The 25,843-nt window shown below is 38.2% G+C and overlaps 1 protein-coding gene across 4 annotated transcripts in view; it reads right to left on the reverse strand.

Annotated features, from left to right (window-relative positions):
- LOC146664785 (voltage-dependent calcium channel subunit alpha-2/delta-1) overlaps positions 1-25,843 on the reverse strand; it is a 78,438-nt gene that overhangs the window by 25,443 nt on the left and 27,152 nt on the right. For all 4 annotated transcript variants that reach the window (XM_085412062.1, XM_085412061.1, XM_085412064.1 and 1 more), the window contains exons 5-18: positions 24,627-24,662; positions 23,607-23,736; positions 16,221-16,352; positions 12,804-12,873; positions 12,132-12,182; positions 11,811-11,910; positions 8,186-8,344; positions 6,439-6,543; positions 5,413-5,491; positions 4,933-4,982; positions 4,738-4,827; positions 4,535-4,609; positions 4,376-4,456; positions 3,930-4,004 (exon numbers count right to left, since the gene is read on the reverse strand). In XM_085412062.1, the coding sequence (XP_085268188.1) occupies positions 3,930-4,004; positions 4,376-4,456; positions 4,535-4,609; positions 4,738-4,827; positions 4,933-4,982; positions 5,413-5,491; positions 6,439-6,543; positions 8,186-8,344; positions 11,811-11,910; positions 12,132-12,182; positions 12,804-12,873; positions 16,221-16,352; positions 23,607-23,736; positions 24,627-24,662 (1,233 nt within the window). The remainder of the gene's footprint in view (positions 1-3,929; positions 4,005-4,375; positions 4,457-4,534; positions 4,610-4,737; positions 4,828-4,932; positions 4,983-5,412; positions 5,492-6,438; positions 6,544-8,185; positions 8,345-11,810; positions 11,911-12,131; positions 12,183-12,803; positions 12,874-16,220; positions 16,353-23,606; positions 23,737-24,626; positions 24,663-25,843) is intronic.

The raw sequence follows: 25,843 nt of genomic DNA on the forward strand, positions 1-25,843 counted from the left end.
TTGGGAACATTTTTAGAGCATGGTTAAAGATCTACGATTTATGAAAAAACTGTTAAGGAGTAAACCCTTAAGTGGAAAAAGAAGATGGTATAACAGATGGTGTACTACAGTACTGGGTAGGTAGGCAGCAGATATGCATTTAGGTGTTACTAATACGAACGAGACATCAGTTATTTGAGATGTTCTTTTTGGGTCAGTTCATTAATTTTCCTCAACACATGAATCTAGTTAAATCTTGGGAATAAAAAATAAAGGCTAACATATGGTAGCAGTTTGACAGCATATCTGACATCAGACACAGCTAAATCAGATTTGATACAAAGTGACACTGAACTCTATGAATGTCCTCTCTTAAAAACCCTATACGTCTGAGTGGCTTTATGGTGGTATAAAATAGTAGCAGTAATCTTGTGCTTCTCTATAAAACAGCAGTACATGGAATCTGATACCAGCGTGTCCTTCATAGTTCTTCACTCAAAATAAAGGGTTGGGTGGTGAGAGCATAGCAGTGTTGAAGTGATGTTTTCTATATAGATTCTTGCACGGTGGTATACATTGTGCAAGCCATACTGCAGCTCAAAACACATAGAATTTGACTGTAAAGTCGGCTATGTTGGATACAGAAGAATAACTGTGATTTTTTTTAAGTTTTAAAATGAAGTATGATTTACTGTGGGAAATGCACATGGACAAGAAAAGCAACTAACTAGAATAATCATTTACACTAAAGGGCATCAGTCAAGGTTCTTACATGTAAGTGAAATAAATTGAAGCAAGAAAGGAAGATGACGACGACGACGAAGCATCTCAGCATGAAAACGAGAAAAGAAAGAATAAAAGATCAAGAGGTACAACACTGGGTGATACAGAATGAAACATCAAACACGAGTTAGACAGGAAAGAAAATGAAGAGAAGGGAAATGGGAACGGTGGATGGTGTGAATGGCAAAGAAAAAAATCAAATGAGACGTAAGGAGTTAGAAAAGAAAGGTTAACAAAGTAGGGGAGCGCTGTATGTCAACAATGTAGTGAGCAGAGATGGGGTGTGAGATCAGAATGAAAACACTCTAGCAGCAGGGTAGGTCTGCGTGATGAATATGAAATATGCACAAACATAATCAAATACAGAGAGAGCTGAGGCAGTGTGAAAGACAGAGAGAGAAAAAGAAAGAGAGGGCCCCATCAGTATTCATACAATCTCCCATTCAGACAATAAGCCTTACATACTGTATTTAAAAAGTGTGTGGTGGGCTGATGGGAAAATAGCTTGCTTGAATGCCACGTGAACATGAGGTCATTCAGAGAATAACTTTGATGCTTATGTATGGTTGAGCACAGTATGTGTGTTATTACAGTAAGACTGCTTTAGGCTTCCATGCCTTTTTATACAGATTTGACGAAATCTAAACTCATATTGTCACATTACTGATACAAAAAAGCAGAAAACAAGTAAAATGATAAAACAGTGTCTGCTTCTGTGTAGTTGTTCACCTCACGTATACAAGGAAAGTACAAGCAGCCATGGAAATGTTGGAGAATAGCAAATGCAGCAAATACACTCTCTACAAAGGTTAAAAAAATCATATGTCTAATTTTTTGGATTAACTTCACTGTATATTTTTATTAATGTAATGCTGCCATCTTTCAGTTTAACTAAAAATAGTATATGTTTTAAACGACTAACTATTTTTCACTTTTGTCAGAACCAGCCTTGGGACAGAATAAACCCACACTGATGGATGGTGCATAATGGCAAAAACAAACAATATATATAGCAGCAGAGCAATAATCACAAGCAACAGAATAAAGTAGAATGGCTTCCGCATAGGTGATTCAGACAGAATTGCAAACTACTAAAAGGAGCAGTAATACCCTCTGCAAAAGGTGATATTTACCTGTGGTTATTGCTTCTTCATCACTGAAATCTCTTCATCTACAGAAAACACTACATGACTACTTCTGCAAACTACAGTGCATCTACTTTATCTCACCTCATGAAAAGTGACAGCATACTTATTATTGAGTCTGAGCTTCCTGTTACGGATTCTTTTCTAGGAAATTTATGAAAAAAGATACAGAGATACACTTTGATTTCTCTGAAGTTTTTTGAGATGGAGGAATTATTTTTGTTTGTTGAGACTAAAAAGAAAAAAGAAACATACACAAGTTTGCAAAACAGATCAAACAAACACTATATAGCTTTGCAATAAACACAATGACAGAAATACATCAAGATTCATAAAAATACTCAGTGCTGAGGTGGTATAACCTTTTTGAGCCCAGGGCTGCCTTATTTTTCTGATGTTTACTATTTAAAATAAGTGGCTCCATACATGTTTGTCTTAATAATAACAAAATCAGCTTACTATCACCTCAAGAATATTTCAAGGATAAAAGATCTGATGTCTCAACAGGACCTGGAAAAACTAGTCCATGCATTCATCTTTAGTAGGCTTGACTACTGTAACAGCATCTTTACAGGTCTACCTAAAAAATCAGTCAGACAACTACAGCTCATTCAGAACTCTGCTGCTCGAGTCCTCACTAAGACCAAAAAAGTGGACCACATCAGTCCAGCTCTGAGGTCTTTACACTGGCTGCCTGTCCGTCAGAGGATAGACTTTAAAGTTCTGATGCTGGTCTATAAAGCTCTGAATGATTTAGGACCAAAATACATCAGTGACCTCCTGACCCAGTATGAACCTTCCAGATCCCTCAGGTCATCTGGATCCGGTCTTTTATCAGTTCCCAGAGTCAGAACCGGACACGGAGAAGCTGCATTCAGCTTTTATGCTCCTTATATCTGGAACAAACTCCCAGAAAGCCTCAGATCAGCTGAAACACTCAGTTTATTTAAATCCAGGTTGAAGACTCACCTATTCTCAGCTGCATTTGAATAAAGCACCAAATCCACACTTTTAAGCTTAAATTTCAAAACTTACATTTAACTACTGATTTTATCTACTGTTCTGATTTTATCTGTTTTGATTTTATATACTGTTTTATTTGTTTGTTAATTAGTTAGTTAGTTAGTTTGCTTGTTTTAATCCATTTTAAATCGTGCTTTTTATTTGTTTTTTGTTTCTAATGTCTCTGTAAAGCACTTTGAATCACCTTGTTGTTGAATTGTGCTATACAAATAAACTTGCCTTGCCTTGCCTTAATGGAGCTGAGTGTGGACAGTGGATTGATAGCGCAAGTGTGTCTTAAAGGATTTAAGAGTTGCTTTTCTAAAGTTCTGGGCAGAATAAAGCCCTAATGGAGGCTCTGAGTGTGTATTTGCCTCTGGCTGAAAGTAGTGAAATGCACAGAGATTTGCTGAAAAGTAGGCAGAGACCATCTGTGAGGTTATTGCTAACTCATAATGGGCCACATCTTAATACATGCCTGTGGCAAGAAGCACTAGTGCTTTTCTTTGAGGAATTGTAAGATGAATCAGAGCTTTTGACAGGTCAAAAAAAGCAGCTTGAAAGTTAGTATGCTCGGTGGCATTCTGGTTGCTTTATATGGAAGCGTTTCCTCCATATTTCAGCTTTAAATATGTATTATCTAATTTTTTAAAACTAAAACATTAAATTATTTTTTATTGAGACTGAATGCAGTAATTGCTACTCTTAAAAAATATTCTTTGCCAAGTCTATATATCTATTTAATCCCATAAGGGGAGAGTGACCTTCTAGCCAATATCTGAGGACTGATGATAGCAAGTCATACTCTAACAGAGGGATAGATTCTCTTTATGAAGACTGATGAGGTGACGTGGTGAACATGGGAAAGTTTGAAAGAAGACCGCACCATATGCTAACCAGAATAATATTTACTGAGTGCAAACAGTTACTGTGAAACCATGATAAATAGATATAATTTAATGCTTTCAGATATGGACCTACTCAGCCACACAAAGTTATGTACAAGATCAGACGCCATACCTTTGGCTGGAGATTGGGGTGCAGCAGCACATATCCATTGGGATCTATGGCAAAGTAGTAACCATTTGGACCAATCTGATGCAAAAGAGGTACAGAGGAAAGGGAATATAATATGTGAGTCCATAAAATCCCATGATTATGTTAGATTTTTGACATGTCAAGGCACTGTACAAAAGAGCAGCTCCACTGGTCCAAAAACATGAGTACACAATGGAAAAAGGACCAGTAACTGATAGCAAAAGCAGTCTTATCAGTGCGTGACCTTTTTTAAACAGACTTGAAAAGAACAAGCCATCTAATGAATCACATCACTCACTAATTGCTCCAGAGGGAAACATCCGAGCAAGTGCTTTACAACTGAGCAAGTCGTGTAAAGTTGCTCCTTTACAACAAACGCATTTGTCTCCATGCATGTGATCACACACGGGTATGGGTGGTACACTCACTGTGAAGCGTGGTGTGAGCTTCTTGATGTCATCAAGAGACACGTCAATTGCCATTACGCCAAGAATCAACTGATTCTGGTGCTAATGGGAAGTATGAGAGAAAAGATAAGGACAGATACGAGCCCTCACGTGATGTGTTCATGCATTCATTTACTATACCTCCTCGTTTCTTTTATCTATGGTCTTGGTTCTGTTGAAGACAGGTAGCGTTCCAGTGATGACGAGACCAAGCTCCTGATCGAGAATAAAGCAAAAGCCCTATTTAGCAATATTCTTGAGCAAATGAGACTGGGAGCAAAATGGGTGATTTTTTCATTAAAAAAAACAAAAAGAATTTGTAACATAAATTGCAAAATACATACCAGAGCATCAAGGTATACGTTAGTCCACTGGACTTGTTTGGCCTGCTTGTCTGCTAGAACCATAGGTCTTCCCAGGACATCTAGATATTCCTAAATTGGACACATAACATCATTTAATACTGCAGATTCTTTCAAATAAAACATATTTGTTCATTGTTTAACATTAATTAATGTTAAACACAATAAAAAAATCACCTGTGTGTTTATTCTGATGGCTCCGATGGATGGAATCTCATAGAAATAACCTGGATAGATGATTAGGAAACAATAGATAGTGTGTAGGTATGAATAAAACACCATGTAGGAGTAAATGATGCAGGGTGTAAATCTGCAGTTTAATTTACTGCATCATAACATTTGATTGTGTCAGCTGAGTTACAAGACACAAATAAATAGATGAAATAACTGCCATCCAGATTTCTTGCTTGTGCATCACTGATGAGATTGTTTTCTGATTAGTCTCACAAGGCTCATTTAAGACAGCCATTCCTGTTAAGATTTCCGTCATCTGGCCAAGGATGTCCTGTGCTCATGCCCTTTGAGCATTTCTAGCATGTTTTATGGTGTCCTTAAATATTCCAAGTTAATCATAGAAATAATTCTTCAGTAGAACATAATGTTATCTAATACTAAGAACAGATTAAGCACAGATGCATGCTGGGATCAGTGTTGTACCTTTGTTCGAGCAGGCCATCCACTGAATGGGTCCTTTGTCATAGTTGTGTTGTCCTACTGAGAAGGTGAAGATCCTAACCTGAAGCATAAGGTTAAAAAAAATCTCTCCATGTTACCTCTTACAATGTTGAAAAACCAACAAAGAAAAATTGTTTTACAAAAAGTTAATGTAAATACTTGTAATTATTAATCAATTTAACACATTTGAAGCTGAACACAAAATAAAGGTGAAATCTGTCTTTGATCATGTGACTTTGAGCATCATATGTAATCTTTTTCCTGTTTTGACATGTTGAAATGTGATGCAACCTTGTGTAACTCCTTGTATGAATAAATGAAATGAGTTACAGACCATTTAGAACCTGTATTTATTTGAAAATAGTACAAAAACAACATGTGAAATGATGAAACTCAAAGAATTTTGGAAAATGTGGGGACCAGGAGAGAATAAGATAAATAATTTGTCAGACCACAGGAAAGTTTTCCATCTTAAATGAGTTTGGGCTCAAAAAACATTGAGTTTCAAGTTTTATTATCAGAAATGCAATGATCTGGCTTTCGCATGTTAATCTAGGAGTTTACATTTTTTAGGAAGCATAAAGCAGGAAATGGAAATTTCATACTTTAGCCTGGTTCCTTTGCAGAGGCATTCAGTTCTGCTTTTGTTCATATTTTGCACAGCATCACAGCTATTTTGGAAACTGTGTGAAGCCTTAGTTTCACACCCTCATCTGCCTTGTGAAGAAATTTTCCATAAAGAGAATGTGCACACAGAAAACACAACCCAAAGGGAGTTCCAAGAGGTAGCACCACACAAGTTTGTTGGTGTGTTTTTGTATTATTCATAATATGTGATGTAAATCGATTTGCTCCCACTTCCACTGCTGAACATAAAGCGAGTCCCCAACATGTTAATCCTTAAATTTCAAAGTATGGCAGAATTAGTTTGAGAAAGTAAGGAATTTATGCAAGTTAACTGTCCTCTATAATGATAGAAACGTGTGTGTATGTGTGTCTTTTGTATACCTTTTTGTCAGCATTATATTTCTCCAATATGGCCTGGGCTCTTTCCTCTCCTCCATCAGTGAACAGCATGATAATCTTGTTGCAGTTTGCTCTGCTCACATTAGTCTATCAAAGAAAATAAGCATGGAGATTAATTATTTGTCATGTTTTTAGCCACATATGCTGTGGGCACATGGATCAATTACTCTTTTGGATAAAAATATTCAGGCATTCACTAAAGCCTTTGCTTTGCATTGTTGCTTAGATAAGATTTTATCTAGCATTTTCATCAAAAACACCCATTTTGGATAATCAATACTCCACACAACTTAAAAAAAATTGTTAAAGGCAGTTTTCTTCTATCCCAGAGAAAGCCTGCATTTTTTTATACTGTTAGGAAGCCTGGGTACTGTAGGAGTCTCAGACAGCAGATTTAAGCCCAGGATCTTCTTCTTTTGCGAGGCAACAGTGTGAACCATTCCACCACAATGCAGCTTCTATCTATGAAGATGACACACACACATATATATATATATATATATATATATATATATATATATATATATATATATATATATATATATATATATATAAAAATGAGCAGACAAATCCTACGTTTTTCACCCAATAGATAAAACCTTTTGTTATGAAGATCCACCTGCATTTCATATAGTGACATATATTTTTGCTTTGTCCAGCAGAAAAGGTTATGAACAGCTGCTTAGATTCATTGGCAGAAATTCTAAGCATCTTACTCTGAATCCTATCAAATATGCACTACTTCTAACCTCCTGCATTAATATTATTCAGTAAAAAGTAAGGGATGGGATTGAATAGTCAATTTCAATTAGGAAAGTTCATAATTGAGGGAACTGTCCTGGACGTTTCTGTGTGTTAGCTATAATAAGAGGTTTGAAATGTCTAATTACACTGAAATGTGCTTCAGTGCTTCCTTTATTAGCTCCTTTGGCACCGGATAAACTGAACCATCCTTTATGACAGGAAGTGAGACAATAACATCCCAAAATTTATAGCGTCAACAAACCTGACAAAGTGGCACAGATCATGAAAATGTTAATTAAAAGCGTTTTAAAAGCTATTTCACGCAACAACCTGCTGATAGGTTTTGAATTTTCAACAGCAGGCTGTTAAACCTACAGGTGGACTATGAACATTCCACTGCTGCAATAAAATCTGCTTCTTGCCAAAAATGCATGAAGAATGTAGATTTATACAGACTCAAATCGAGATTATGAGCTATAAAATTGATTGAGGTGCATTTAAGGTTGGAGCGAATTTTACTTTATTAGTAGAAATTCTAAACAAGGGGGTGAAAACGAGTTACACTGGATCACCAAGACGCACATTTTGTAGTTCATCTTCTGGACATTATTAAGGAGTCGGCAAAATTGCAGGTGCATTTGCTTCTCTTTTCCTGAGTCGCTATAAATTCTCCTTCACACCTTTCTCTGACCTCATGGATTTTTCTATCAGATGAAGGAAATGTGTTCAGGAAATAGCAGTAGGAGGTATTATTTGGAAATGTTCCATCATTACTGAGGTTCTCGTCAATCAAATGTAACATTGCATTATTTCTTTCACTGACCAGGCAGTTGAGTTGAGGCAACACATTTAACCAGCAGATGGCAGTAAAACACAACAATCTGAGGCTGTCAACAAAAATGGAGGCAACACTCATTCAAAACTTGCTTTACAACTTGTGCACTCTCTCAGCCCAAAGTCAGACAAAATAACACGTTTTTCTTACCGCAGAGAGCTGCTTAAAAGCAAACTCAAAGCCCTTTGTGTAGTCTGTAATTCCTTTAGCGCTGATGTTCTGCACGGCATCCTTCAGCAGCTTTTTGTTCCTCACGTTGGCTTGAACCAGACGGTCGAAGCACGCCGTGTTTTTCACCAGTGTGTTAAACTGGGTAACAGACAGGACAGGAGTTATGACCTGAAATTTATTCATACAATTATAACATGTGTGCAAATTCAACACATCATACAAATGCAGCACACGCACACAGACACACAAACACTACCACCTGGCCTTGGCTGTTATCAGGCAGTGGTAAACAGACACATTCATCAAGCTCCACTAATTGCTTCACATCCTCAGAGCTCAACGATTTGGTACCCATGGAAACAAGATTCTGTTATATAGAAACGAGCTTAGGCAACCTCACCGTCTTTTTTTAAAGGTGAGACTTGCTTATTTCCACCTCACAGTGCACACATGCACAAATACTCCACCCCCCAAAAAATGAGGTACGTTTGAGTTTGCTTCAGGAGTGCCTAGGAGTGAGGAGGAAAGGCATTTTTAAAGAACTCCCAATGGCAATAAGTAAAAAGACAGAATAAATTAAAAACACAAAAAGAACTTCTAATGATAGTGCAGGAAGGGCATGGGACAGCAGAGCAGCCAGCTGTCCCATTCCCAGCACATCTATTGTGTAGCAGAACTCTTCTGAAACAATACTGCACCTCATCGATCTCAACTAATCAATGCATCTCTGCGAGATGGCCGATAGGGAGGCTGAAACACTGATGTACAAAGACAAGCAGGGGGGCAAAAAGAGCCCTGACTATATGTCTGCCTTGATCAGTATGTGTGCATGTGTGTCTGTGTGCGTTTCCAGGGAACCAGGCAGCCTTGAAGTTCCTTTTAGAATGACAATAACAGACATACACATCTCTGCTGGACCGGAAAGCAATACAATATTGGCTATGGCACATGCACAACACAAAACACCAAAACACACAATGGAAGTTCACATGACTGACTGTGTAGAGCAGATGGGAATCTGTTATCACATAATCTATCTAAAGCAGAAGTGAAGAAGGTGGGTCTAGCATGTGGGATGGTGAGGAGCAGAAAGTGAGAGGAAGAGAACGTGTGTGTGTGTGTGCGTGTGTGTGTGTGTGGTGGTGTTGGTGGCGGGTGGTGGGGGGCTAAGCACGAATGTGAGGTGTTTGCCTTTTAGAGAATAATGATCTCATAAAGGGTACGTGACAGAGAATTATAGTTTTATCTGATTTAATTACTTTATTAAAAAAAAATAAACACTGCTATACAGAGACCTGTGGAATGACTAAGAAAAAGCCATATTCTTTCATTGTAAGACTGCCTTTTTGGCCCTGCACATGAATGTGAACGCAGTCTACCGCAAATTCCACTATTCTGCCGTGATCCTATTACAACAGCTCTTATATGTGTGTGTGATGGTCCAGGCCTTGGGAATGGATTAGTGACGACACAAGAGAGAAGACTAATCTTCAAGCTCTAATCCCAGCGGACTGTCTTCTATTCTGGTTTACTACTCAGGCTTGCTCACTGGACTGACGCTGGCTAAAAGATTGATGCCAGCAAAACATGGCTGAGCAGGTTGGATAAATGTGGTGGAGGCTTGTGGTGTGAGAGGTGTGGGAAAGAGAGAAGACAAGGGTAAAAAAACAGAAAGAGAGAGAGAGAGAGAGCAAAAAAGGAAAGGAAGAGAGGCAGCCATCAGCAATCGTCTGACCTGACCTGCTGTGAAGAACGAGCGCGAGCATCTTCCGTGACCAAATGCCAACTTAGTCCCTGGGCTACTGTTAATGAGGAGGGATTTGTGGGTAATATCAGAGACTAATGATTTAGTGACAGGTAACAACACCCTGAGGACCAGACATCGGGCAGTGGATATGTGTATGCATGTGTGTGTGTGTGTCCGTGTGTGTGCATAAATGAGTGAATCAATGACAGAAAGAAATAGATATGGTGACTGACAGAAGGAATAATGATTTTTGCTGAAACAGGAGGAAATTGACACTGACTTACCATTATGTAACTGATATATTGCAGCAGGAATATTATAAATCCATTTCATTTTGACTTTAGCTGTCTTGTTGTTTTTGATAACCTCCCTGTTTCTTATACTGACATTATGCTTAGCAAATAATATTGTTGACAGCTAAAATACAAAACTGCTAAAAAATAGAAATGTAAAAAAAGACAGACTGGAACAATGAAAACAGGTAGCCGTATGATATTACAGGTTGCAAATAAGTCCTAAGAATTATTGTTAAAATTATCAACCAAACTTTAGTTTATGGTTCTTGACTATATAAAATAGGTATACTGCTGGCTTGTTTGAGCCACATAGTCTTAATACTTGTCTAAACTGCAACAAACCTAAATGAAGTTTTTAGTACCTTGATACAACCAGGCAAGTTCTTTGGACTATAGATTCATCATAACTCATGCACTGTACTTTTAAAGGGTTCAAGTTCAAAAGTCATAAAACTGAGTCAAAACTGAATTGGATTTCAGTGTCTCTACAAATCTCTCACCATCTCATTTTACACACACACGCACGCACACACACACACACACACACACACACACACACACACACACACACACACACACACACACACACACACACACACACACACACACACACACACACACCAACAGTAGCCAATAATTGCACATCTTTGCAGAATCAAAAGTCCACCATGAAACCGAATACATTACGTCCAAGACAAAAGGTCCCTTGAGAGAGGAAAGAAAGTCGGAATGGCTGTCATTTGCAAGGAGAACGAAGACAGCTCCAATCTCTATAAAGACCTGTCTTAATAAACACCTCCACAGGCACCCATCTACGCATCACACAATCTCCTGATTGGCTCTATTTAAGTGTAATCACAAGTGTGGAAAGCTTAGAATAGATGGCCAGAGAATGAAAAGCTGTAGAGGAAGAATGTAATGGAAGTGATGGGTGGGCGAGAAAAGTAAAAATGAAGGTAAAAAACAGAAGGAATAGTGAGAAGAGGAATGTTTCTTGGCTGTGTATAGAAAAGTGTAGGCATACAGTGTAAAGGAAGGGCATTCATTGACACAAAGAGATGAATGGAGGTATATGGTGAAATGCTGACAGGAATTGCATGGCTCAGTGATGAAAAGAACAAATGATGGAGAGAACAAGAGGGTGATAAATGTTTCCTGGGGTTCACTCCACTCAGAGGTGCAGCTTTAATTCCTTTAGGAGCGTTGGGAATGGACATACACAGCCACAGCCACATTTGAGGGCCTAGAGGTGGGGAGGGGCCATGTACTGCAGAGTTTTAATCCTGTACACCAAATAGAGCAGTGGGTATTTCATTAAAGGCCTGTTTCATGGTGGCCAGACCAGAGAGAAATCCATATTTCGTTACTGGTCATCCATCTCTCTGCCTCTCTTTTATTTGTGTGTATATGTGTGTGTCTGTGTATGGGCATTTGTTGTGTATGTGTAAAGATGTATGTGAATGGATACGAATTGGGTGTAAATTCTGACCCCCCCCCCCCCGTCACCTTCAATAAACAGACCACCCAACATTCAGCAAGTGGGCAGTCTAATAATACTCACACTGACTACGTTGACATAGTCATCGTCAGAAAGAGTCTCCAGCATCTCGCTGACAGAGGTCCTGATCAGTTTTAGCGTCAAGCCAGACACACTCCCACTCCTAAAAAAAAAAACAAGAAAGAAATACCTGACAGCTTCTCACAGCAATCTGTCTGCTCAGTTCTTGTCCTGTGAGATTTTACTCGATGTAATTAGAACTGCTTCTGCCTTGGGAAATACATTACACTATGTGGCAAAGCTAGAAAGGCATGCATTTCAATCAGGGGAAATCATGATGGATGCAGGAAGGTTATGGATCAGTAAGATTATCAAACAACTCACGCATCCACGAGAATTAGCATATCTTTCGGTGAGGCAGCTCCTTGAATGTACCTAGATGGTCATAAATGAATGCAAACACATTTCTGGACTGAGACACATATACTCTGAGGGCCAACCATTTGCATAATCATTTATGCTGAGAAAATACAATAAAACTTTACACACTTGAGTCATATTTTCATTGTCATATTAATATAAGACTGAGCGATATGGATGACATTATGTTAATAACTCAATGGTAATGATTTAAAGATGAAAAAAGGTCAAATCAGTAGCTATTCAAAGCAATCAACAATTAGCTGTTTTTACAAATTATTATTTTTAGAGCAATACAAAATTTTATCACAAAAAAAATCTTTATTCCTGTAGTGAATACAATTTGTGTGCTGTGTGAATGCACTCAAATTTATACAACCTGCACGGAACAATCAATTAAAGACTAAAAAAAATGTATTCACCAAATTTTCACAGTAATAATAATCATAACAATATTCCACTGAAATGCAATAGGCATTATTTAATTGAATTATTTGACTGAATTAAAAAACCCTGCTTACGTCTAATTAGCTCTACATGTAAACAATGAAATAGATATACAAAGACACATAATGACATAAAAGTTTAAGTTTTGTATTCTGACTAACACTGTTATCCTTGAGCCAGTTTTCTTACCATGGCCTCCTGCGCACATCGTAGAGATCTATTTTACTAGGGGTCTTACGAGCGTCCATCCAGGGAGAAGCTAAAAGACGAGATTTGAGATGTACTGAGTTTTCATCACAATTAAAGCAGAAAAACAAACAAAAAACAGCACACTACATACTATTTTGGCTAAATTTCTAATATATTTAACTAATATGGGGCGACCATGGCTCAGGGGGTTGGGAAGCGCATCTGTAACCGGAAGGTCGCCGGTTCGATCCCCGGGCTCTCTGTCCTGGTCGTTTTGTCCTTGGGCAAGACACTTTACCCTACCGCCTACTAGAGATGGACCGATCCGATATTACGTATCGGTCCGATACTGACCTAAATTACTGGATCGGATATCGGAGAAAAATAAAAAATGTAATCCGATCCATTAAATATCACGAAAGCACCTCACAAAACTTGCAACACGCCGTAACTCGCCTCAGAACGTTAGCACGTCGGAGCAGTATGCATCACGTGATAGAGCGGCTGTGGCATGCGGGACCTGTCGGTGGTCTGGATAGCATGTGGAGCTTCGCTAGCAACCCGGCATTTCAAGTTATCCCCGAGAGAAGTAAAGCAAGTGTGTAAGTCCATCTCTGAATGTTTGTAAAGCATTCCTGCGTTAAGCTTACCAAACGATATATGGAGCGACTGCCTCTTCTGGCTGCTACTTCAATCATGAAACTGCTTAATGATCAGCTGATCGGCTTTTCTGTCGCGAGTCCGTCTCTCTGGTTTGTTTTTGGCCCACTTTGCACCAGAAAGAGGAAACCAGCGGCTGAACAACAGCAGCACGTTTAAGCTTGATCAGCTGTTGTTAGAATTTATTTATTATTACTTTCTACTCGAGGATCTTTTTCTACGTAGCTGACGGCTGGTAACTATGGAAGCCCGTTTCCGCCACTAAAAAAAAAAAAAGGATCCATAACTCAAAATTTCGAGTTATTATCTCGAAATTTCGAGTTATTTTCTCAAAATTTCGAGAAAAGCAACTCGAAATTTCGAGTTAGCGCTGCCAATCAGTAATCTACGTGAATGACGTCATTTCCATGTTACCCGGAAGCTGAAGCCCTCAGCTACAAATGCTACAGCTAAGCTACCGGTATTACATCCAGTCGTGAATGCACAGATTGCTGAGTGTTTTCAGCCTGGCTTCACAAATGATGAAATCCCTGTGTTATTAGCTGAATCACATGGTGTTACTATCAGCAAACATACTTTAATTTGTTGGGATCCGTTTTTGAGTGCGCGGTCCTGCGCCATATGCTTCCGGGTAACAAGAAAGCGACCTCATTCACGTATATTTTTGATTGGCAGAGCTAACTCGAAATTTTGAGAAAAGTAACTCGAAATTTCGAGTTATATTTCTCGAAATTTCGAGATAATAACTCGAAATTTCGAGAAAATAACTCGAAATTTCGAGAAAATAACTCGAACTTTCGAGTTATGGATACTAGCTTTTTTTTTTTTTTAGTGGCGGAAACGGGCTTCCACAGGTAACTGTGCAGGGGCGGATCTAGCAAAGTTTAGCCAGTTAATGCCGATAGGGCATTAACAGGGAAAAGGGGGCACAAAGACATACTTTTCTTTCTTATTCTCATTTAAAATGTCAAGCTTTTAATAAATAATTATCCGAATCTTACACCCAAAGTTTTAATTTGATGTAAAATGAATAGTAGTGAATTACTGTATATAGTGACTATTAAGTCTAATATATATACCCTAGTAAGCTATAGTACTTTTTCCTTTGGGAAGGAAAAAGTACTATAGTACCTTTGGGAAGGTACCATCTGTGCAGTCTGCAATTTTGTTGAAGAAAGATGTTGAATCTATTTAATATTTCTTGAAAAATAATTGATTTCTGTGCTTTTTTTTTCACACTGCATCAAATTAAGGTTGATTACGTCGATTAAGCATCATGAGGTGGAGCGTTAGGGGTGGTTCCCTATTTTTTATTTATTTATTTTTGTTGTTGCTGGGAGTTGGAACCCTATTAGTTAGGTTGCTTAATATTTACGCTAAGTACTCTTTAAAATACCAGAATAGGGAGGATGGTGTAGGTTTAAGTTTATTAGATTGATCAGTATTGCTGAACTATGAAATTTTTTTTTTTTTGCATATAGGTATAACAGAATAGCTTTAGTGTAGTTGTTGTTTTAAACTTGAGTATGAACTTATACAAAATGCAGCAAGATATTTAAAAAAAAACAGTTTTGTTGATTAAAAAACACTATATCGGATTCATATCGGTATCGGCAGATATCCAAATTTATGATATCGGTATCGGTATCGGACATAAAAAAGTGGTATCGTGCCATCTCTACCACCTACTGGTGTTGGCCAGAGGGGCCGATGGCGCGATATGGCAGCCTCTCTTCTGTCAGTCTGCCCCAGGGCAGCTGTGGCTACAACTGTAGCTGCCTCCACCAGTGTGTGAATGTGAGAGTGAATGAATAGTGGAATTGTAAAGCGCTTTGGGTGCCTTGAAAAGCGCTATATATAAATCCAATCCATTATTGTTATATGATAAAATCATATTGTATTTAGTGTCATATTCTGCTCAGGAGCCGTTGTGTACATACTACATTCTGTGACATAATGACAGGCTTATTGGATCGATCAATTTATTATACCGTCTACATTATAACATGTTTTAAATCACTAAAAATATTTATGAGGGAAAACACGCACAAATTATTTATCGGAGACGCACAGCTATTAGTGAAGGGCACCATAAAAACAAGGAAGTATACTGAGAGTGAGTGACTGCCTTTCATGCATGCTAAGAAGTAAAAGAAAGGATAAATCAAAGCCAATGCAAATTTATGAATATGAGACATAAACTTTTGTCATAAAGCTATAGAGTCGATGATGACAGGGAATCTCATGAATAGAAATAGCTTGGCAAAGATAACACGCATACAAGAGGGAACAGCAATAGACAAGTGCAGACGCACATAAAGTCAATGTGAGCTTAATTATGCGGGCAGTGGATCAGCTGGAGGCACAATCGAAGATAGCAGCGGTCCCAGATCCAGCTGTACACAGTGGAATATTCTCCCATGTTGCTTGTCTGTGTTTTATTGTGTTATGGTGTGTTAATATCTGTGCATTCCTGGATTATCCTTTTTTGTTACACATTTCAATGTTTTTTTTCCCTTGCTACCTAGCCTGACCTGTCACCCCAACGTGATGTTTGTGTATTGTATGTACGGTCGGCAAGGTCTATCATCTCGGTTGTGGGCAACTGCAACTGACAAATAAAGGCTATCTCATCTCCTCAATTACTAAGCAGTGTGTATTTAAGCACATACAACTTCAGAATTATATGAACAGACACATAAAAACCTATTCAAAGGCAATGTTTGGGTTGTTGTCCCCCCCCCTTTGTTTCCTTACCTGGATAATAGCGAGCCAGGCCAGTGGCACTGCCAAACACCTGCCAGAGTAGGGTTGGGTCATCCTCTCTATTCTTTCTAAACACTTCCTTCAGTTCCTCTGTCCAGGTTAATTCATTCAGCACAATGGTGGCTGGATGAACAAATACACATGAAAAGCTCATTTATCAAAAGAAAGCATGCATATGAAAAAGAAATACGTCATGAACCCACCAACATAAGCAGAATTCAATACATTATATACTCTAATTACATTTTGATTTTGTGTGCAGCTGTAAAATAAACATTTTCATGTCCTTGTGGGTTTTCTGCAATCATCTTTAGAAGGCTTAGCAAAGAGATATGGACAACACAGTTTAACACATTCATTAAGATTCACACACAGGCCTCACTGTCACCCCAGTTGCCCAGCAGAGCACGACCAAATATTTTTCCAGCACAAACAGAAAGCGCTTGCATTAGGCATCAATATCAAGGAATAGTACTCAGACAAGTAATGGCTTTGCACAGACACAATTAAAGTATTTTACCTAAAACCACCAAATAATCTGCATGACTGCATGTGCAGAAGTTTTGTGTGTGTGTGTGTGTGTGCATGCTTTTGACAGATAGTGTGTGCTGTGAGAGGCAACAGGCATTATGGATGTAATGACACAGCACCCAGACAGCTCAGAGCCACATTAAGACTGATGATGGATGGAGACACAACACATGCTGCCCCCAACTCTATCTGTCCTCTCTGCCGCTCTTCTTTTTTTTTTACCATCTTCCACTTTTTTTGTACTTTGTGGCATTGCATATATTTTTTTATGGGACTCTGTACATCTTGACATGTGGCTAGAAGTATAGTGTGCATGTGTGTAAGCCATATTGCTATCCTGTATTGAGCGTGACGTGTCTCATTGATGTGCAAAGCAAACAGTGTTCATTTGCATCTATGTCTCTAGAGTGAAGAGTTAATGAAGCCTCGGTTGCCAGGAGTGCATGTTTTTCATTATAGAAAGGGAGAGAGCATGAAGCGTGTGCACACACAGTAATATATTTCTCTCATTAATCATTGAATTTTAGAATTTTAAGGCAAGAGTCAAAAAAATACTACTGCACTTGTTAGATAATGATAAAACTGCAAACTATATGTATACTTTTTATTGAAGACTGATTAAGTTAGGCCATTGGATAGATAGCACAAGCCATCTTGTTTTATCCAAACAGCTTGACAGTTAAATACAGCGAGATGATACTCACGTGTACTAGACTGTAAGACGAAATTATGGCACAAGGCAACCACAAGCCTCTAACTAGTAATTTGTTGCTTTTTAATGTCTCCACTGGTTGTGAATATCCCTGAGTTAGTCATAATCTTTAATAAGCTAAACTTCACTGCTGCTTCATAAGGGAAAGACTATCCTCGGGTTGCCCATATTGCCAATGACACTAATGAATTCCCTGGATACACATGTATGCCACACTGAATTCACACCTAGTGATGACATAATCTCATTGGGACATCGTGGGTGCAGTATAATTCACAAAAATATGCAATATGGATTGGTGCATATTTTCCCTATTTTTTGACTGCTTTAATTATCAGTCTTTTCCTTATAGAAGCAACAGTTACACACTGTATAACAGTGAAAGCTAATAAGCAAAAATGTTCTATACAGCTACAGTACAACATGCTCAGTTAAACAGTTATTTATAGTTAGTTTAACATAAGAGAGAGATAACTACAAGACATTAAATTTCCCATCATTACTAATTAAAAGAATAGTTGGATATTTGAAAGACTATAATGTATGTCACAAAATAACCTCTGATATGGAAATATTGCTGGCTAAATATCTAATCATTGGAGATAAAAACCGTCTTTGTTTTTCTAAGCGGCACAAAATTTGCTCACCTGCTACATTTGTTTATGCCATACAAAAGCTATGGTGAAAATTGCCTTTGGATGACAGAAGTGATAGGCAGCAAACTGGAGGGATTTTTGCATCTACACAAATCTGGCACTTGAATTCCAATCACAAGCAGTATTGCCCTGAGTGTGAAAGGTGAAAGATGTCTGCTGAGCTCCCTGTGACACAAGATGACATTACAGTATGTGTGAATTTGTAAATTAGGAATCATTTTTGCAGAAACAGACGTGTGTGAAATTGTTGAATAATAAAAAAAAAAACTCGTTCCACAGTCTTGGACAAGTTAATTAACCCAACAGGATTTATTATTTCAATCATATCAAATGCAGTGATCTCTTATATATAATAAAAAAAGAAATGTACCATTAACACAAGAAACACCTGGAAACAGAAAGTGATGCGCTGATTCTGAGGGATTATTTAAAGTTTACTTTAGGCTACATTTGTGCTGAGCTCACAAGAAATTCTTCTATATGACTGGCCTATAGCCAGGAGGCATTGGGGTGTTTTTAAAAATTAAACAAATGCATGTTTAATATATATGATTAAAATAAAAGCAAATCGACTGAATACAAAAGATGGACATGGCCACTGACACGTCACTCATTGCTTAGTGAAGCATCTGTTGTAAAGTTTTAAGTGCTTTTTTCCATATTGGTGCTTTATAAATGAACTTAAATATCAAGCATGGATCTGAGAGTGAAACCAAGGGACACTCCCTCCTAAGACTGTAGCGATCACATTGAGACCATCCATTCAATGTATTCTGCTCATTTGATTCAGGGTCACAGGTGGTGACATCACAATTGCCATACGGCAAGAGGCTGGCCAGGTCACCAACCTGTCACAGTGCTAAAACATAGAGAACCAACCATTTACACACACCATTCAGCACTGTCCCTGGACAGAGCCTGCATAGACACGGGTAGAACATGGAAAGGACTGTTTAGGCGTGAGGTGCTAGCCACCACATCACTGTGCTGCCCTTGGCTAGGGACCATAATTTACCAAAAGAACATTATGTTACATTCAGCTTCACTTGAAACCAGTAAGGCCATGAACTCATCAGGAAAATAATTAGTGAGATCAGAGATCACATTAGACAAAGGGTCACTTTCTTATGGATTTCTGCAGCTGAACTTCTTATTGTAACCAGCCTTGCAGAATGCAGATGGAAGACAGTTAAACATTGGCTGGAAACTGGGTCTATCCTTCATATACAGTCTGTATTCTATAGTGCTCTGAAAAAAAGATTTTGTCACCTTGCTGATTTCGTCTTTGCAATGCAATTGCAAATTGCATTACATCTGACATTAAACAATGTCAAACATGTTTATGATGATGTAACAGTATGGGACTTCTTTGATGGATAACTTGCCAAAAACCCTCCAGTGTGGCTGAATGAAAACAAGTCTGCAAAAAAGCTGGATGAAATTGGTCCAAAGCAATTTGATAGACTCGTTGCTAGGGATGGGTATTGATAAGATTTTCACGATTCCAATTTCATTTTTGATTCTGTTTAACGATTCGATTCTTTATTGATTCTCTTATCGATTCTTTTTAAAAAAGGAGAACACTAAGGTTGATTAGCTTAGAACTTTGTTTTATATCTTCTCTTTGAACAAGATAGAAATTTAGGAGTAACATGGCCTTACAAACCCAACAGTGAGATCTTAAGAGATCCACAGCCTATGGCTCTTCAATGGGGTGTCACAGGGTCCCCAGGAAAAAAAATTGTAAATGTAAAATAATAAAATAAATATTCTTCTGTAGCAATAACAAAGTATAACATAAATTATTCAGTAGCAATTACACAAGAATATCCAGTAATGTCCCTGCCTACAATTAAACACATTCACTTACCAAAAATCGGGGCATCTGCTGTGGCAAATGGGTGCAAGCCTTTTACCACAAACTTAATCACTGCTCGGTGACATTCGTCTATCCTGGCCTGAAAGGAGACGCTACCGGTAGACTGCAGTGAGAACTGCCAGCATCTGAGGCAGCCAGACTCTGTCTCTCTCATCATGGTCGCCTAAATGCACAGTAATGGCAGGTTTTGTAATAAGGCAGATCGCGCTAACATAATATGCACTGTTAGTTGATTATTTACCTGCCGCATTAACGGGAGAGGACGTGCAAACGTTACCGCTGCTGCTGGGTTGAGATTCACGAGTCCGGAGTGGAATTAAAAACACGACATTCATTTGAGGTCATCCCGTGTTTTGTGAGCAAATGCTTTTGCATATTCGTAGTGTTTCCTCCCTTAAATGAAATATCTACTTTTCAAGTATTGCAAGTTGCCCTGTTGTCATCCGTTCTCGTAAAGTATAACCAAACCTTTGAGCGTTTGAGCCGCCATGTTTCCTGCCAGGTAAATGACACACTCCGCAACGTGGTGACATCATTCGGGGCGACTGGAATCGATAAGGGAATCGTTTGCAAAAATGGCAAACAATTCCAAGGAATTGAAACAGTGGGAACCGGTTCTCAACAAGAACCGGTTTTCGATACTCATCCCTACTCGTTGCCATTTGCCAGCTGTCACAAACACTTGATTGTAGTTCTTGCCGTAAAGGGTGGCACAATCAGTTTTTAGGTTTAGAGTAATTGTGTTTGAATCATTTTTTTTCTATTTTCATTTATCTATGTCTAATAATGAAATTAGTTTGATGACATGAAATGTGGCACAAATACTACTAAATTTTACATTTTTATATTCAGCTTCCACTTGTATATCCACTGAATTAAATTATTTTCTATTTCGTCTGATATACTTTTTTTTGGTACTATGTCCTTCAATGGACATTTTATGCTTTTGTGATCTTTCTGTCATGCCTGTATCCTTTCCAATACTGGCCTCACACACATGAGTCTGATTTCATAAACTTGTCACCCACTTTACCCAGAAAATCTAATTTTCTCCAGCTGAGCAAAGGCTATTCCGGGAACATTTATAGGGTGGAGATTAAATTGGAGAGTTGAAACCTCAATAACTATGAATCTTCTGACCTGGAATACCAAATACATACTCCTTCACATGTGTCCATATCTGACACAATATATGAGCCTGCGTATGCTCTCAGACATACGTTTTTCTCCATATTCGCAGTGCTTCTTTGAATACATTAGTTAATTTTAAATAATTTTCTTTAGCTAGATATTCCTAGAGTTTGAAATTTAAACTTAAATCTGAAAAACAAGTCTCAATCTCAAAACAAAATTGCATGGTCTGGTTCTTTATTTCCATACCTGAGATTGTTGCCCACAGTGTACCGCCAGGTTTGAGTCCTTCCTCGTAAACACACACACACACCTAAAGTTTCTTTCATCTCGCTGGGTAGGTCCCAGAAGCTCAGCGTATCCATGCATACTCATTACAGGCTACCAATAAACAGCATCCTTGTGAGAGAAAGGCAGCGTGAGTAGCTGTGGCACCCAGCCCAGATTAAAGGCCAGATAGGGATCTCAGGGAAAAATTGACAAATTCACAGCAAGTTCAAAAGAAATGCTAATAAACTAGACTTTCCACCCACAGATAACAAAACCTGACAGCTTTCCATTCCAATCTACATTTCCCTTTTCTGCCCATGTGTCTGGGGTCAGCAACAAGGTGAAGCAGGTAACCTTGGGGCCAGACGGTTCCCCAGCAGGCTGAGGTCCATGCTGAGGAAGTCATTCCATCCTGCTGTCTCTCCAAGTCACTGCTGACGCATTACTTTCCACTGCACTGATTCCACTACACCAATTACTGAACATCTTACCACAAACACACAGATGTCTTTCTTCACAGAAACACAGATACAAACACACATCATTCAGTAATGCTGCTGCAAGATGGTTTAAAAAACCAGATTGTAATTAAACTGGAATCTTTCTGAAGTTCTTCGAGAACCAAGGCCTACTGTGGTGACACATACTTGAGCAAATCACCTAAAGCTTTATTCCTCTCCTCGTAAGTCACACTATATTAAGGACATCACCCCACAAGTTGAAATCTAAAAAATAGAATAAAGGAAAAGCCACTTAAAAATATTACATAATTCAAACCACACTTAAGCTATTCAGCCAGGCACCCTTAAGTCACTGACATTCAATTTGAGCTGTGCTAATGTCAGGGAGACTCTCGAGATTTAAATTATGCTGTATCACTCAAGGTAAATGTCAGCACATGATGTTGAAATGATCAGAAATGTACTTTTATAACAAAAGGAGCAAAAATACTCTTTAACAGGATATCAATCCATGTTACTAGATAATGCTTTCTTCCTGCTTCGACTATTGCTGTCCAACAATACCCAACAGCCTCCTCAGACATGTTCTCACTACAAGACATACTTACAGGATATGTGACGATCATTCACTATGAATCCGTCAAATGATTACCTGCTATATTTTAAAACTGTTTCAAGTAAATATTGCACTCGCTTTGTAGTATGAGCTGGCAGGCTAAAGACTTTTAACATCCAATGTGACTGAAACAGCCCCATCAAGTAAAGCCTGAGTATGGGATGGTATGAATAGATGAAAACAGCCATGACTATAACATAAAGCTGCTTAGGTTTTAATTTTCCTGTATCCAGATCATGGCAACCAAATTTTTATTCAACATGTTTAAGTTTTTAAGAGATTATCATTAATATTCTCTATAATCTTGAGTATACATGATCCTATTTTTGTTTTTTCGCATTCTGAGAAACTGACTACATGTTCAGTGAACATTCACCAACCTTTCACAAGTAGCAGGTGCAGTGAAATGAACCATTCTGTTCTTAAAAAATGCTGACAATGCAAATGTACTGATTGATATATTTCAACAGATGATATTATGGTTTCAGGATTTACACACAATCCAGTGTATAGTGCAGTTCAGTTGCACATTGCATTCTTTTATGGCTAACAGTATAAAATACCTGTGCCAAGAATAAATATAAGTGTCCACTCAAGCAAAAATTGCATGCATATATCTATTATAGTCAATATCTATAATATAGTCTATAGATATAAGTGTATTATATCTCCTATATCTATCTATTTATATCAATCTGTTCCTAAAGACATTCAATAGCTGCAATATTCATATGAATAATACATTTATGATTTATAATTTTAATAAATGCATACTTATCATTCTAGTTCTGGTTAAACAGAGTATTAAACTGAAAGCTGCATAACTACCAATAGCAAAAATATTTCTAAACAAAAAAAGAAAACATAAACACATAAATCCTTTCAGTTGTCGTGCCTCCTGTTCTTTTACATTCCAAGGGCAGGCAGCTTTGTTAAGTAACCGATTACTACAGGAGAGCTTATTACTTGTATGAGGCTTTTTTTGTTAAACCCATCTTTTAGCTAAGGGCAACTTTGCTTGAGGCACAATCTGTAAAAAACATTTCATAATGGGTTGGTGTGTCAGCCGTATCCATAGTAACCACTTTGGTATGTGTGCGTGTGTGTGACGATGCACTCACAGCCATCATAGATGTCAGTGGGAATGTGGACAGCCGTGTGGTTGTAGTCAGTCAAACGTTTAAACGAGGGGTCCTCTTGAAAGTCTGGTCGAATCCTGTTCTTTCTTCCCTCTGTCTCATTTGCATCCAGCTGAAAGGGTAAAAAAGATTCAAAGCACTATCTATGGCTGTTCTCACTATAGTTTAAGAAATCATAGCAGACATCTTTATGTAAATTAATGAGGCACATTGCACATATATGACATGGTTTGTTGGTCTCCATAAAAATGAAAGACTTTACAACAGCCTGAACGCACATTCTCAACAGCTCATCGCTACCATAATAACAACATTGCTGCACTTTTCACACCCTGCATGCTTTAAAAAAAAACCTGACTGTTTACGTGATGATGTCTCGCTTTTTTTCATTTTATCATCTTCATTTGGGAGGAGGAGCCGGAGACACTCAGATTGTTTATGCCCCTTGTGGAGATTTATAACTCCTGCCGTGCATTTGCCAATTTACATCAATGAGAGCAGTAGAGACAGGGAGGAAAAGATGAGATACCGATGAACGAAAGCAGGGTAGAGAGGGGCCGAGGTAGTGAGGTGGTGAGAGAGGCAGAGGGGGAGGGAGAAATGGTGCGAACAGTTGCTTCCTAATAAAGCAAGAGCCTAGCCAGCTCATACATCTCATCTGTCAATTAGAGGAGAAACATGGCAGAGACCTCTTCACCTGAGAGAGGCTGGAAGGAGGGATGACAGAGAGGTAGCTACATGGGAAGAAAAGCTCCAAGAAGCAGCAAACTGGGGGCTGCAGTACAGAGCTAAGACGATAAGAGAAAGCGGGGGTGAAAATGTGGTGATTTTTGCAGGAGTAAAATGAGGGAGATGAGGGAATATGAGGCAATGAAGGCGGGGTGGGGGTGGGGATGCTGTGTAGCAAAAGCACATTCATGATGCATGTATGACCTATGTGTTTGCAGGGGCTCAAAGAGAAAGAGAATAAATTAACAGAGGAGGGCAAAAAAGCACACTCACATTGTCCTTTGCGTTGTAGTAGGCAATTTCATCATCCTGTAAACAAGTGACAAAGAAGCACAAAAAATGCTTTTTGGATGCTTCAGGGTGTTGCACAAAGAACCCTAACATTTATGCAACTATTAAATATTTGATCAATTTCTAAGCAGTTCTTTATTTTGCCATTTGTTAATTCTATTATTTAGTTAAAAAAGATACTAGTCTGTGTTTTTGCTTAAATAAATAAGGTATGGTCATATTTCACCATGTCCCTCTGTCCCTGCAGCCATTTGCAATGCTCCAGGTAAGCATTTTTTGCCTCTGAGATAGCAATGTAATAACTGCCTCTGTGACAAGTATTTTTCCTGAGCATTGCTTTTTTCTCTTATATAATTGTTTGCTACCCGGGTTGTTAGAAGGCAAAGCATCTGTCATTGAAAATGAGGGGCATGTATCATAACACAGTGTATAATGAGCAATAAACCAGTTAACAAAAGGAACTGTACTCACTGCTAATGATGGATGCTGAAAACATGTAAAAACTATTCACACAATCAAATTATTCTAAGTCTAGCAAACTTAGACTACATGCATCACCATTTGTGTATCTGTGCGTCTGCTAGACGTAGGAACACAATATGATATTTTCACAATTATTCACTCACAAAACAATAATATTAGTATGATTTTTAACATTGTGCAATATGTAGAGTATTGCAGTAGTGATTAATCAACATCAAATTTTGTCCTCAAACTTTGTCACTATCAGATTTATCCAATAAGATAAATTGGATTTCACTTCAGATATTTTTTTAATTTAATTTAATTTATTTATTTAATTTTTTTTTTTTTGCAAAATGAGATTATAAAGCATGCCAACACTATCACTAAAGCCTGCGGTAAAATGTTGCCATAAGATGAAGTTAGTTATCTGTCTGAGATCGAATAGGTTGATGTTGGCTGCATGAACGTCACATGCACTCAGTTTCTGGTAATGCACCAGTTAACTGTGATAAATCGTAGAAAATCACAAAATCTGTTGTTGTCTGCATAGACAGAAATTCACATTTAACCACTACACTTGCGCTCAGCAATCTTGCTGTTCTATAAATACAACCAGCTGGCAGCCAGTTGAGTCAAGTCCCCTCGAGTTGTGCTCACTGACAAAGACTCATTCAAACTGATGCCAATATGATGGCAATCTGTCTGCATTTATAAATTAGATGTGAATTATTTGA

The sequence above is a fragment of the Rhamphochromis longiceps genome, linkage group LG7 (genome assembly GCF_057381845.1).
Source record: "Rhamphochromis longiceps isolate RC_006_pf linkage group LG7, R_longiceps_female_GT1.1, whole genome shotgun sequence".
Classification (NCBI taxonomy): domain Eukaryota; kingdom Metazoa; phylum Chordata; class Actinopteri; order Cichliformes; family Cichlidae; genus Rhamphochromis; species Rhamphochromis longiceps.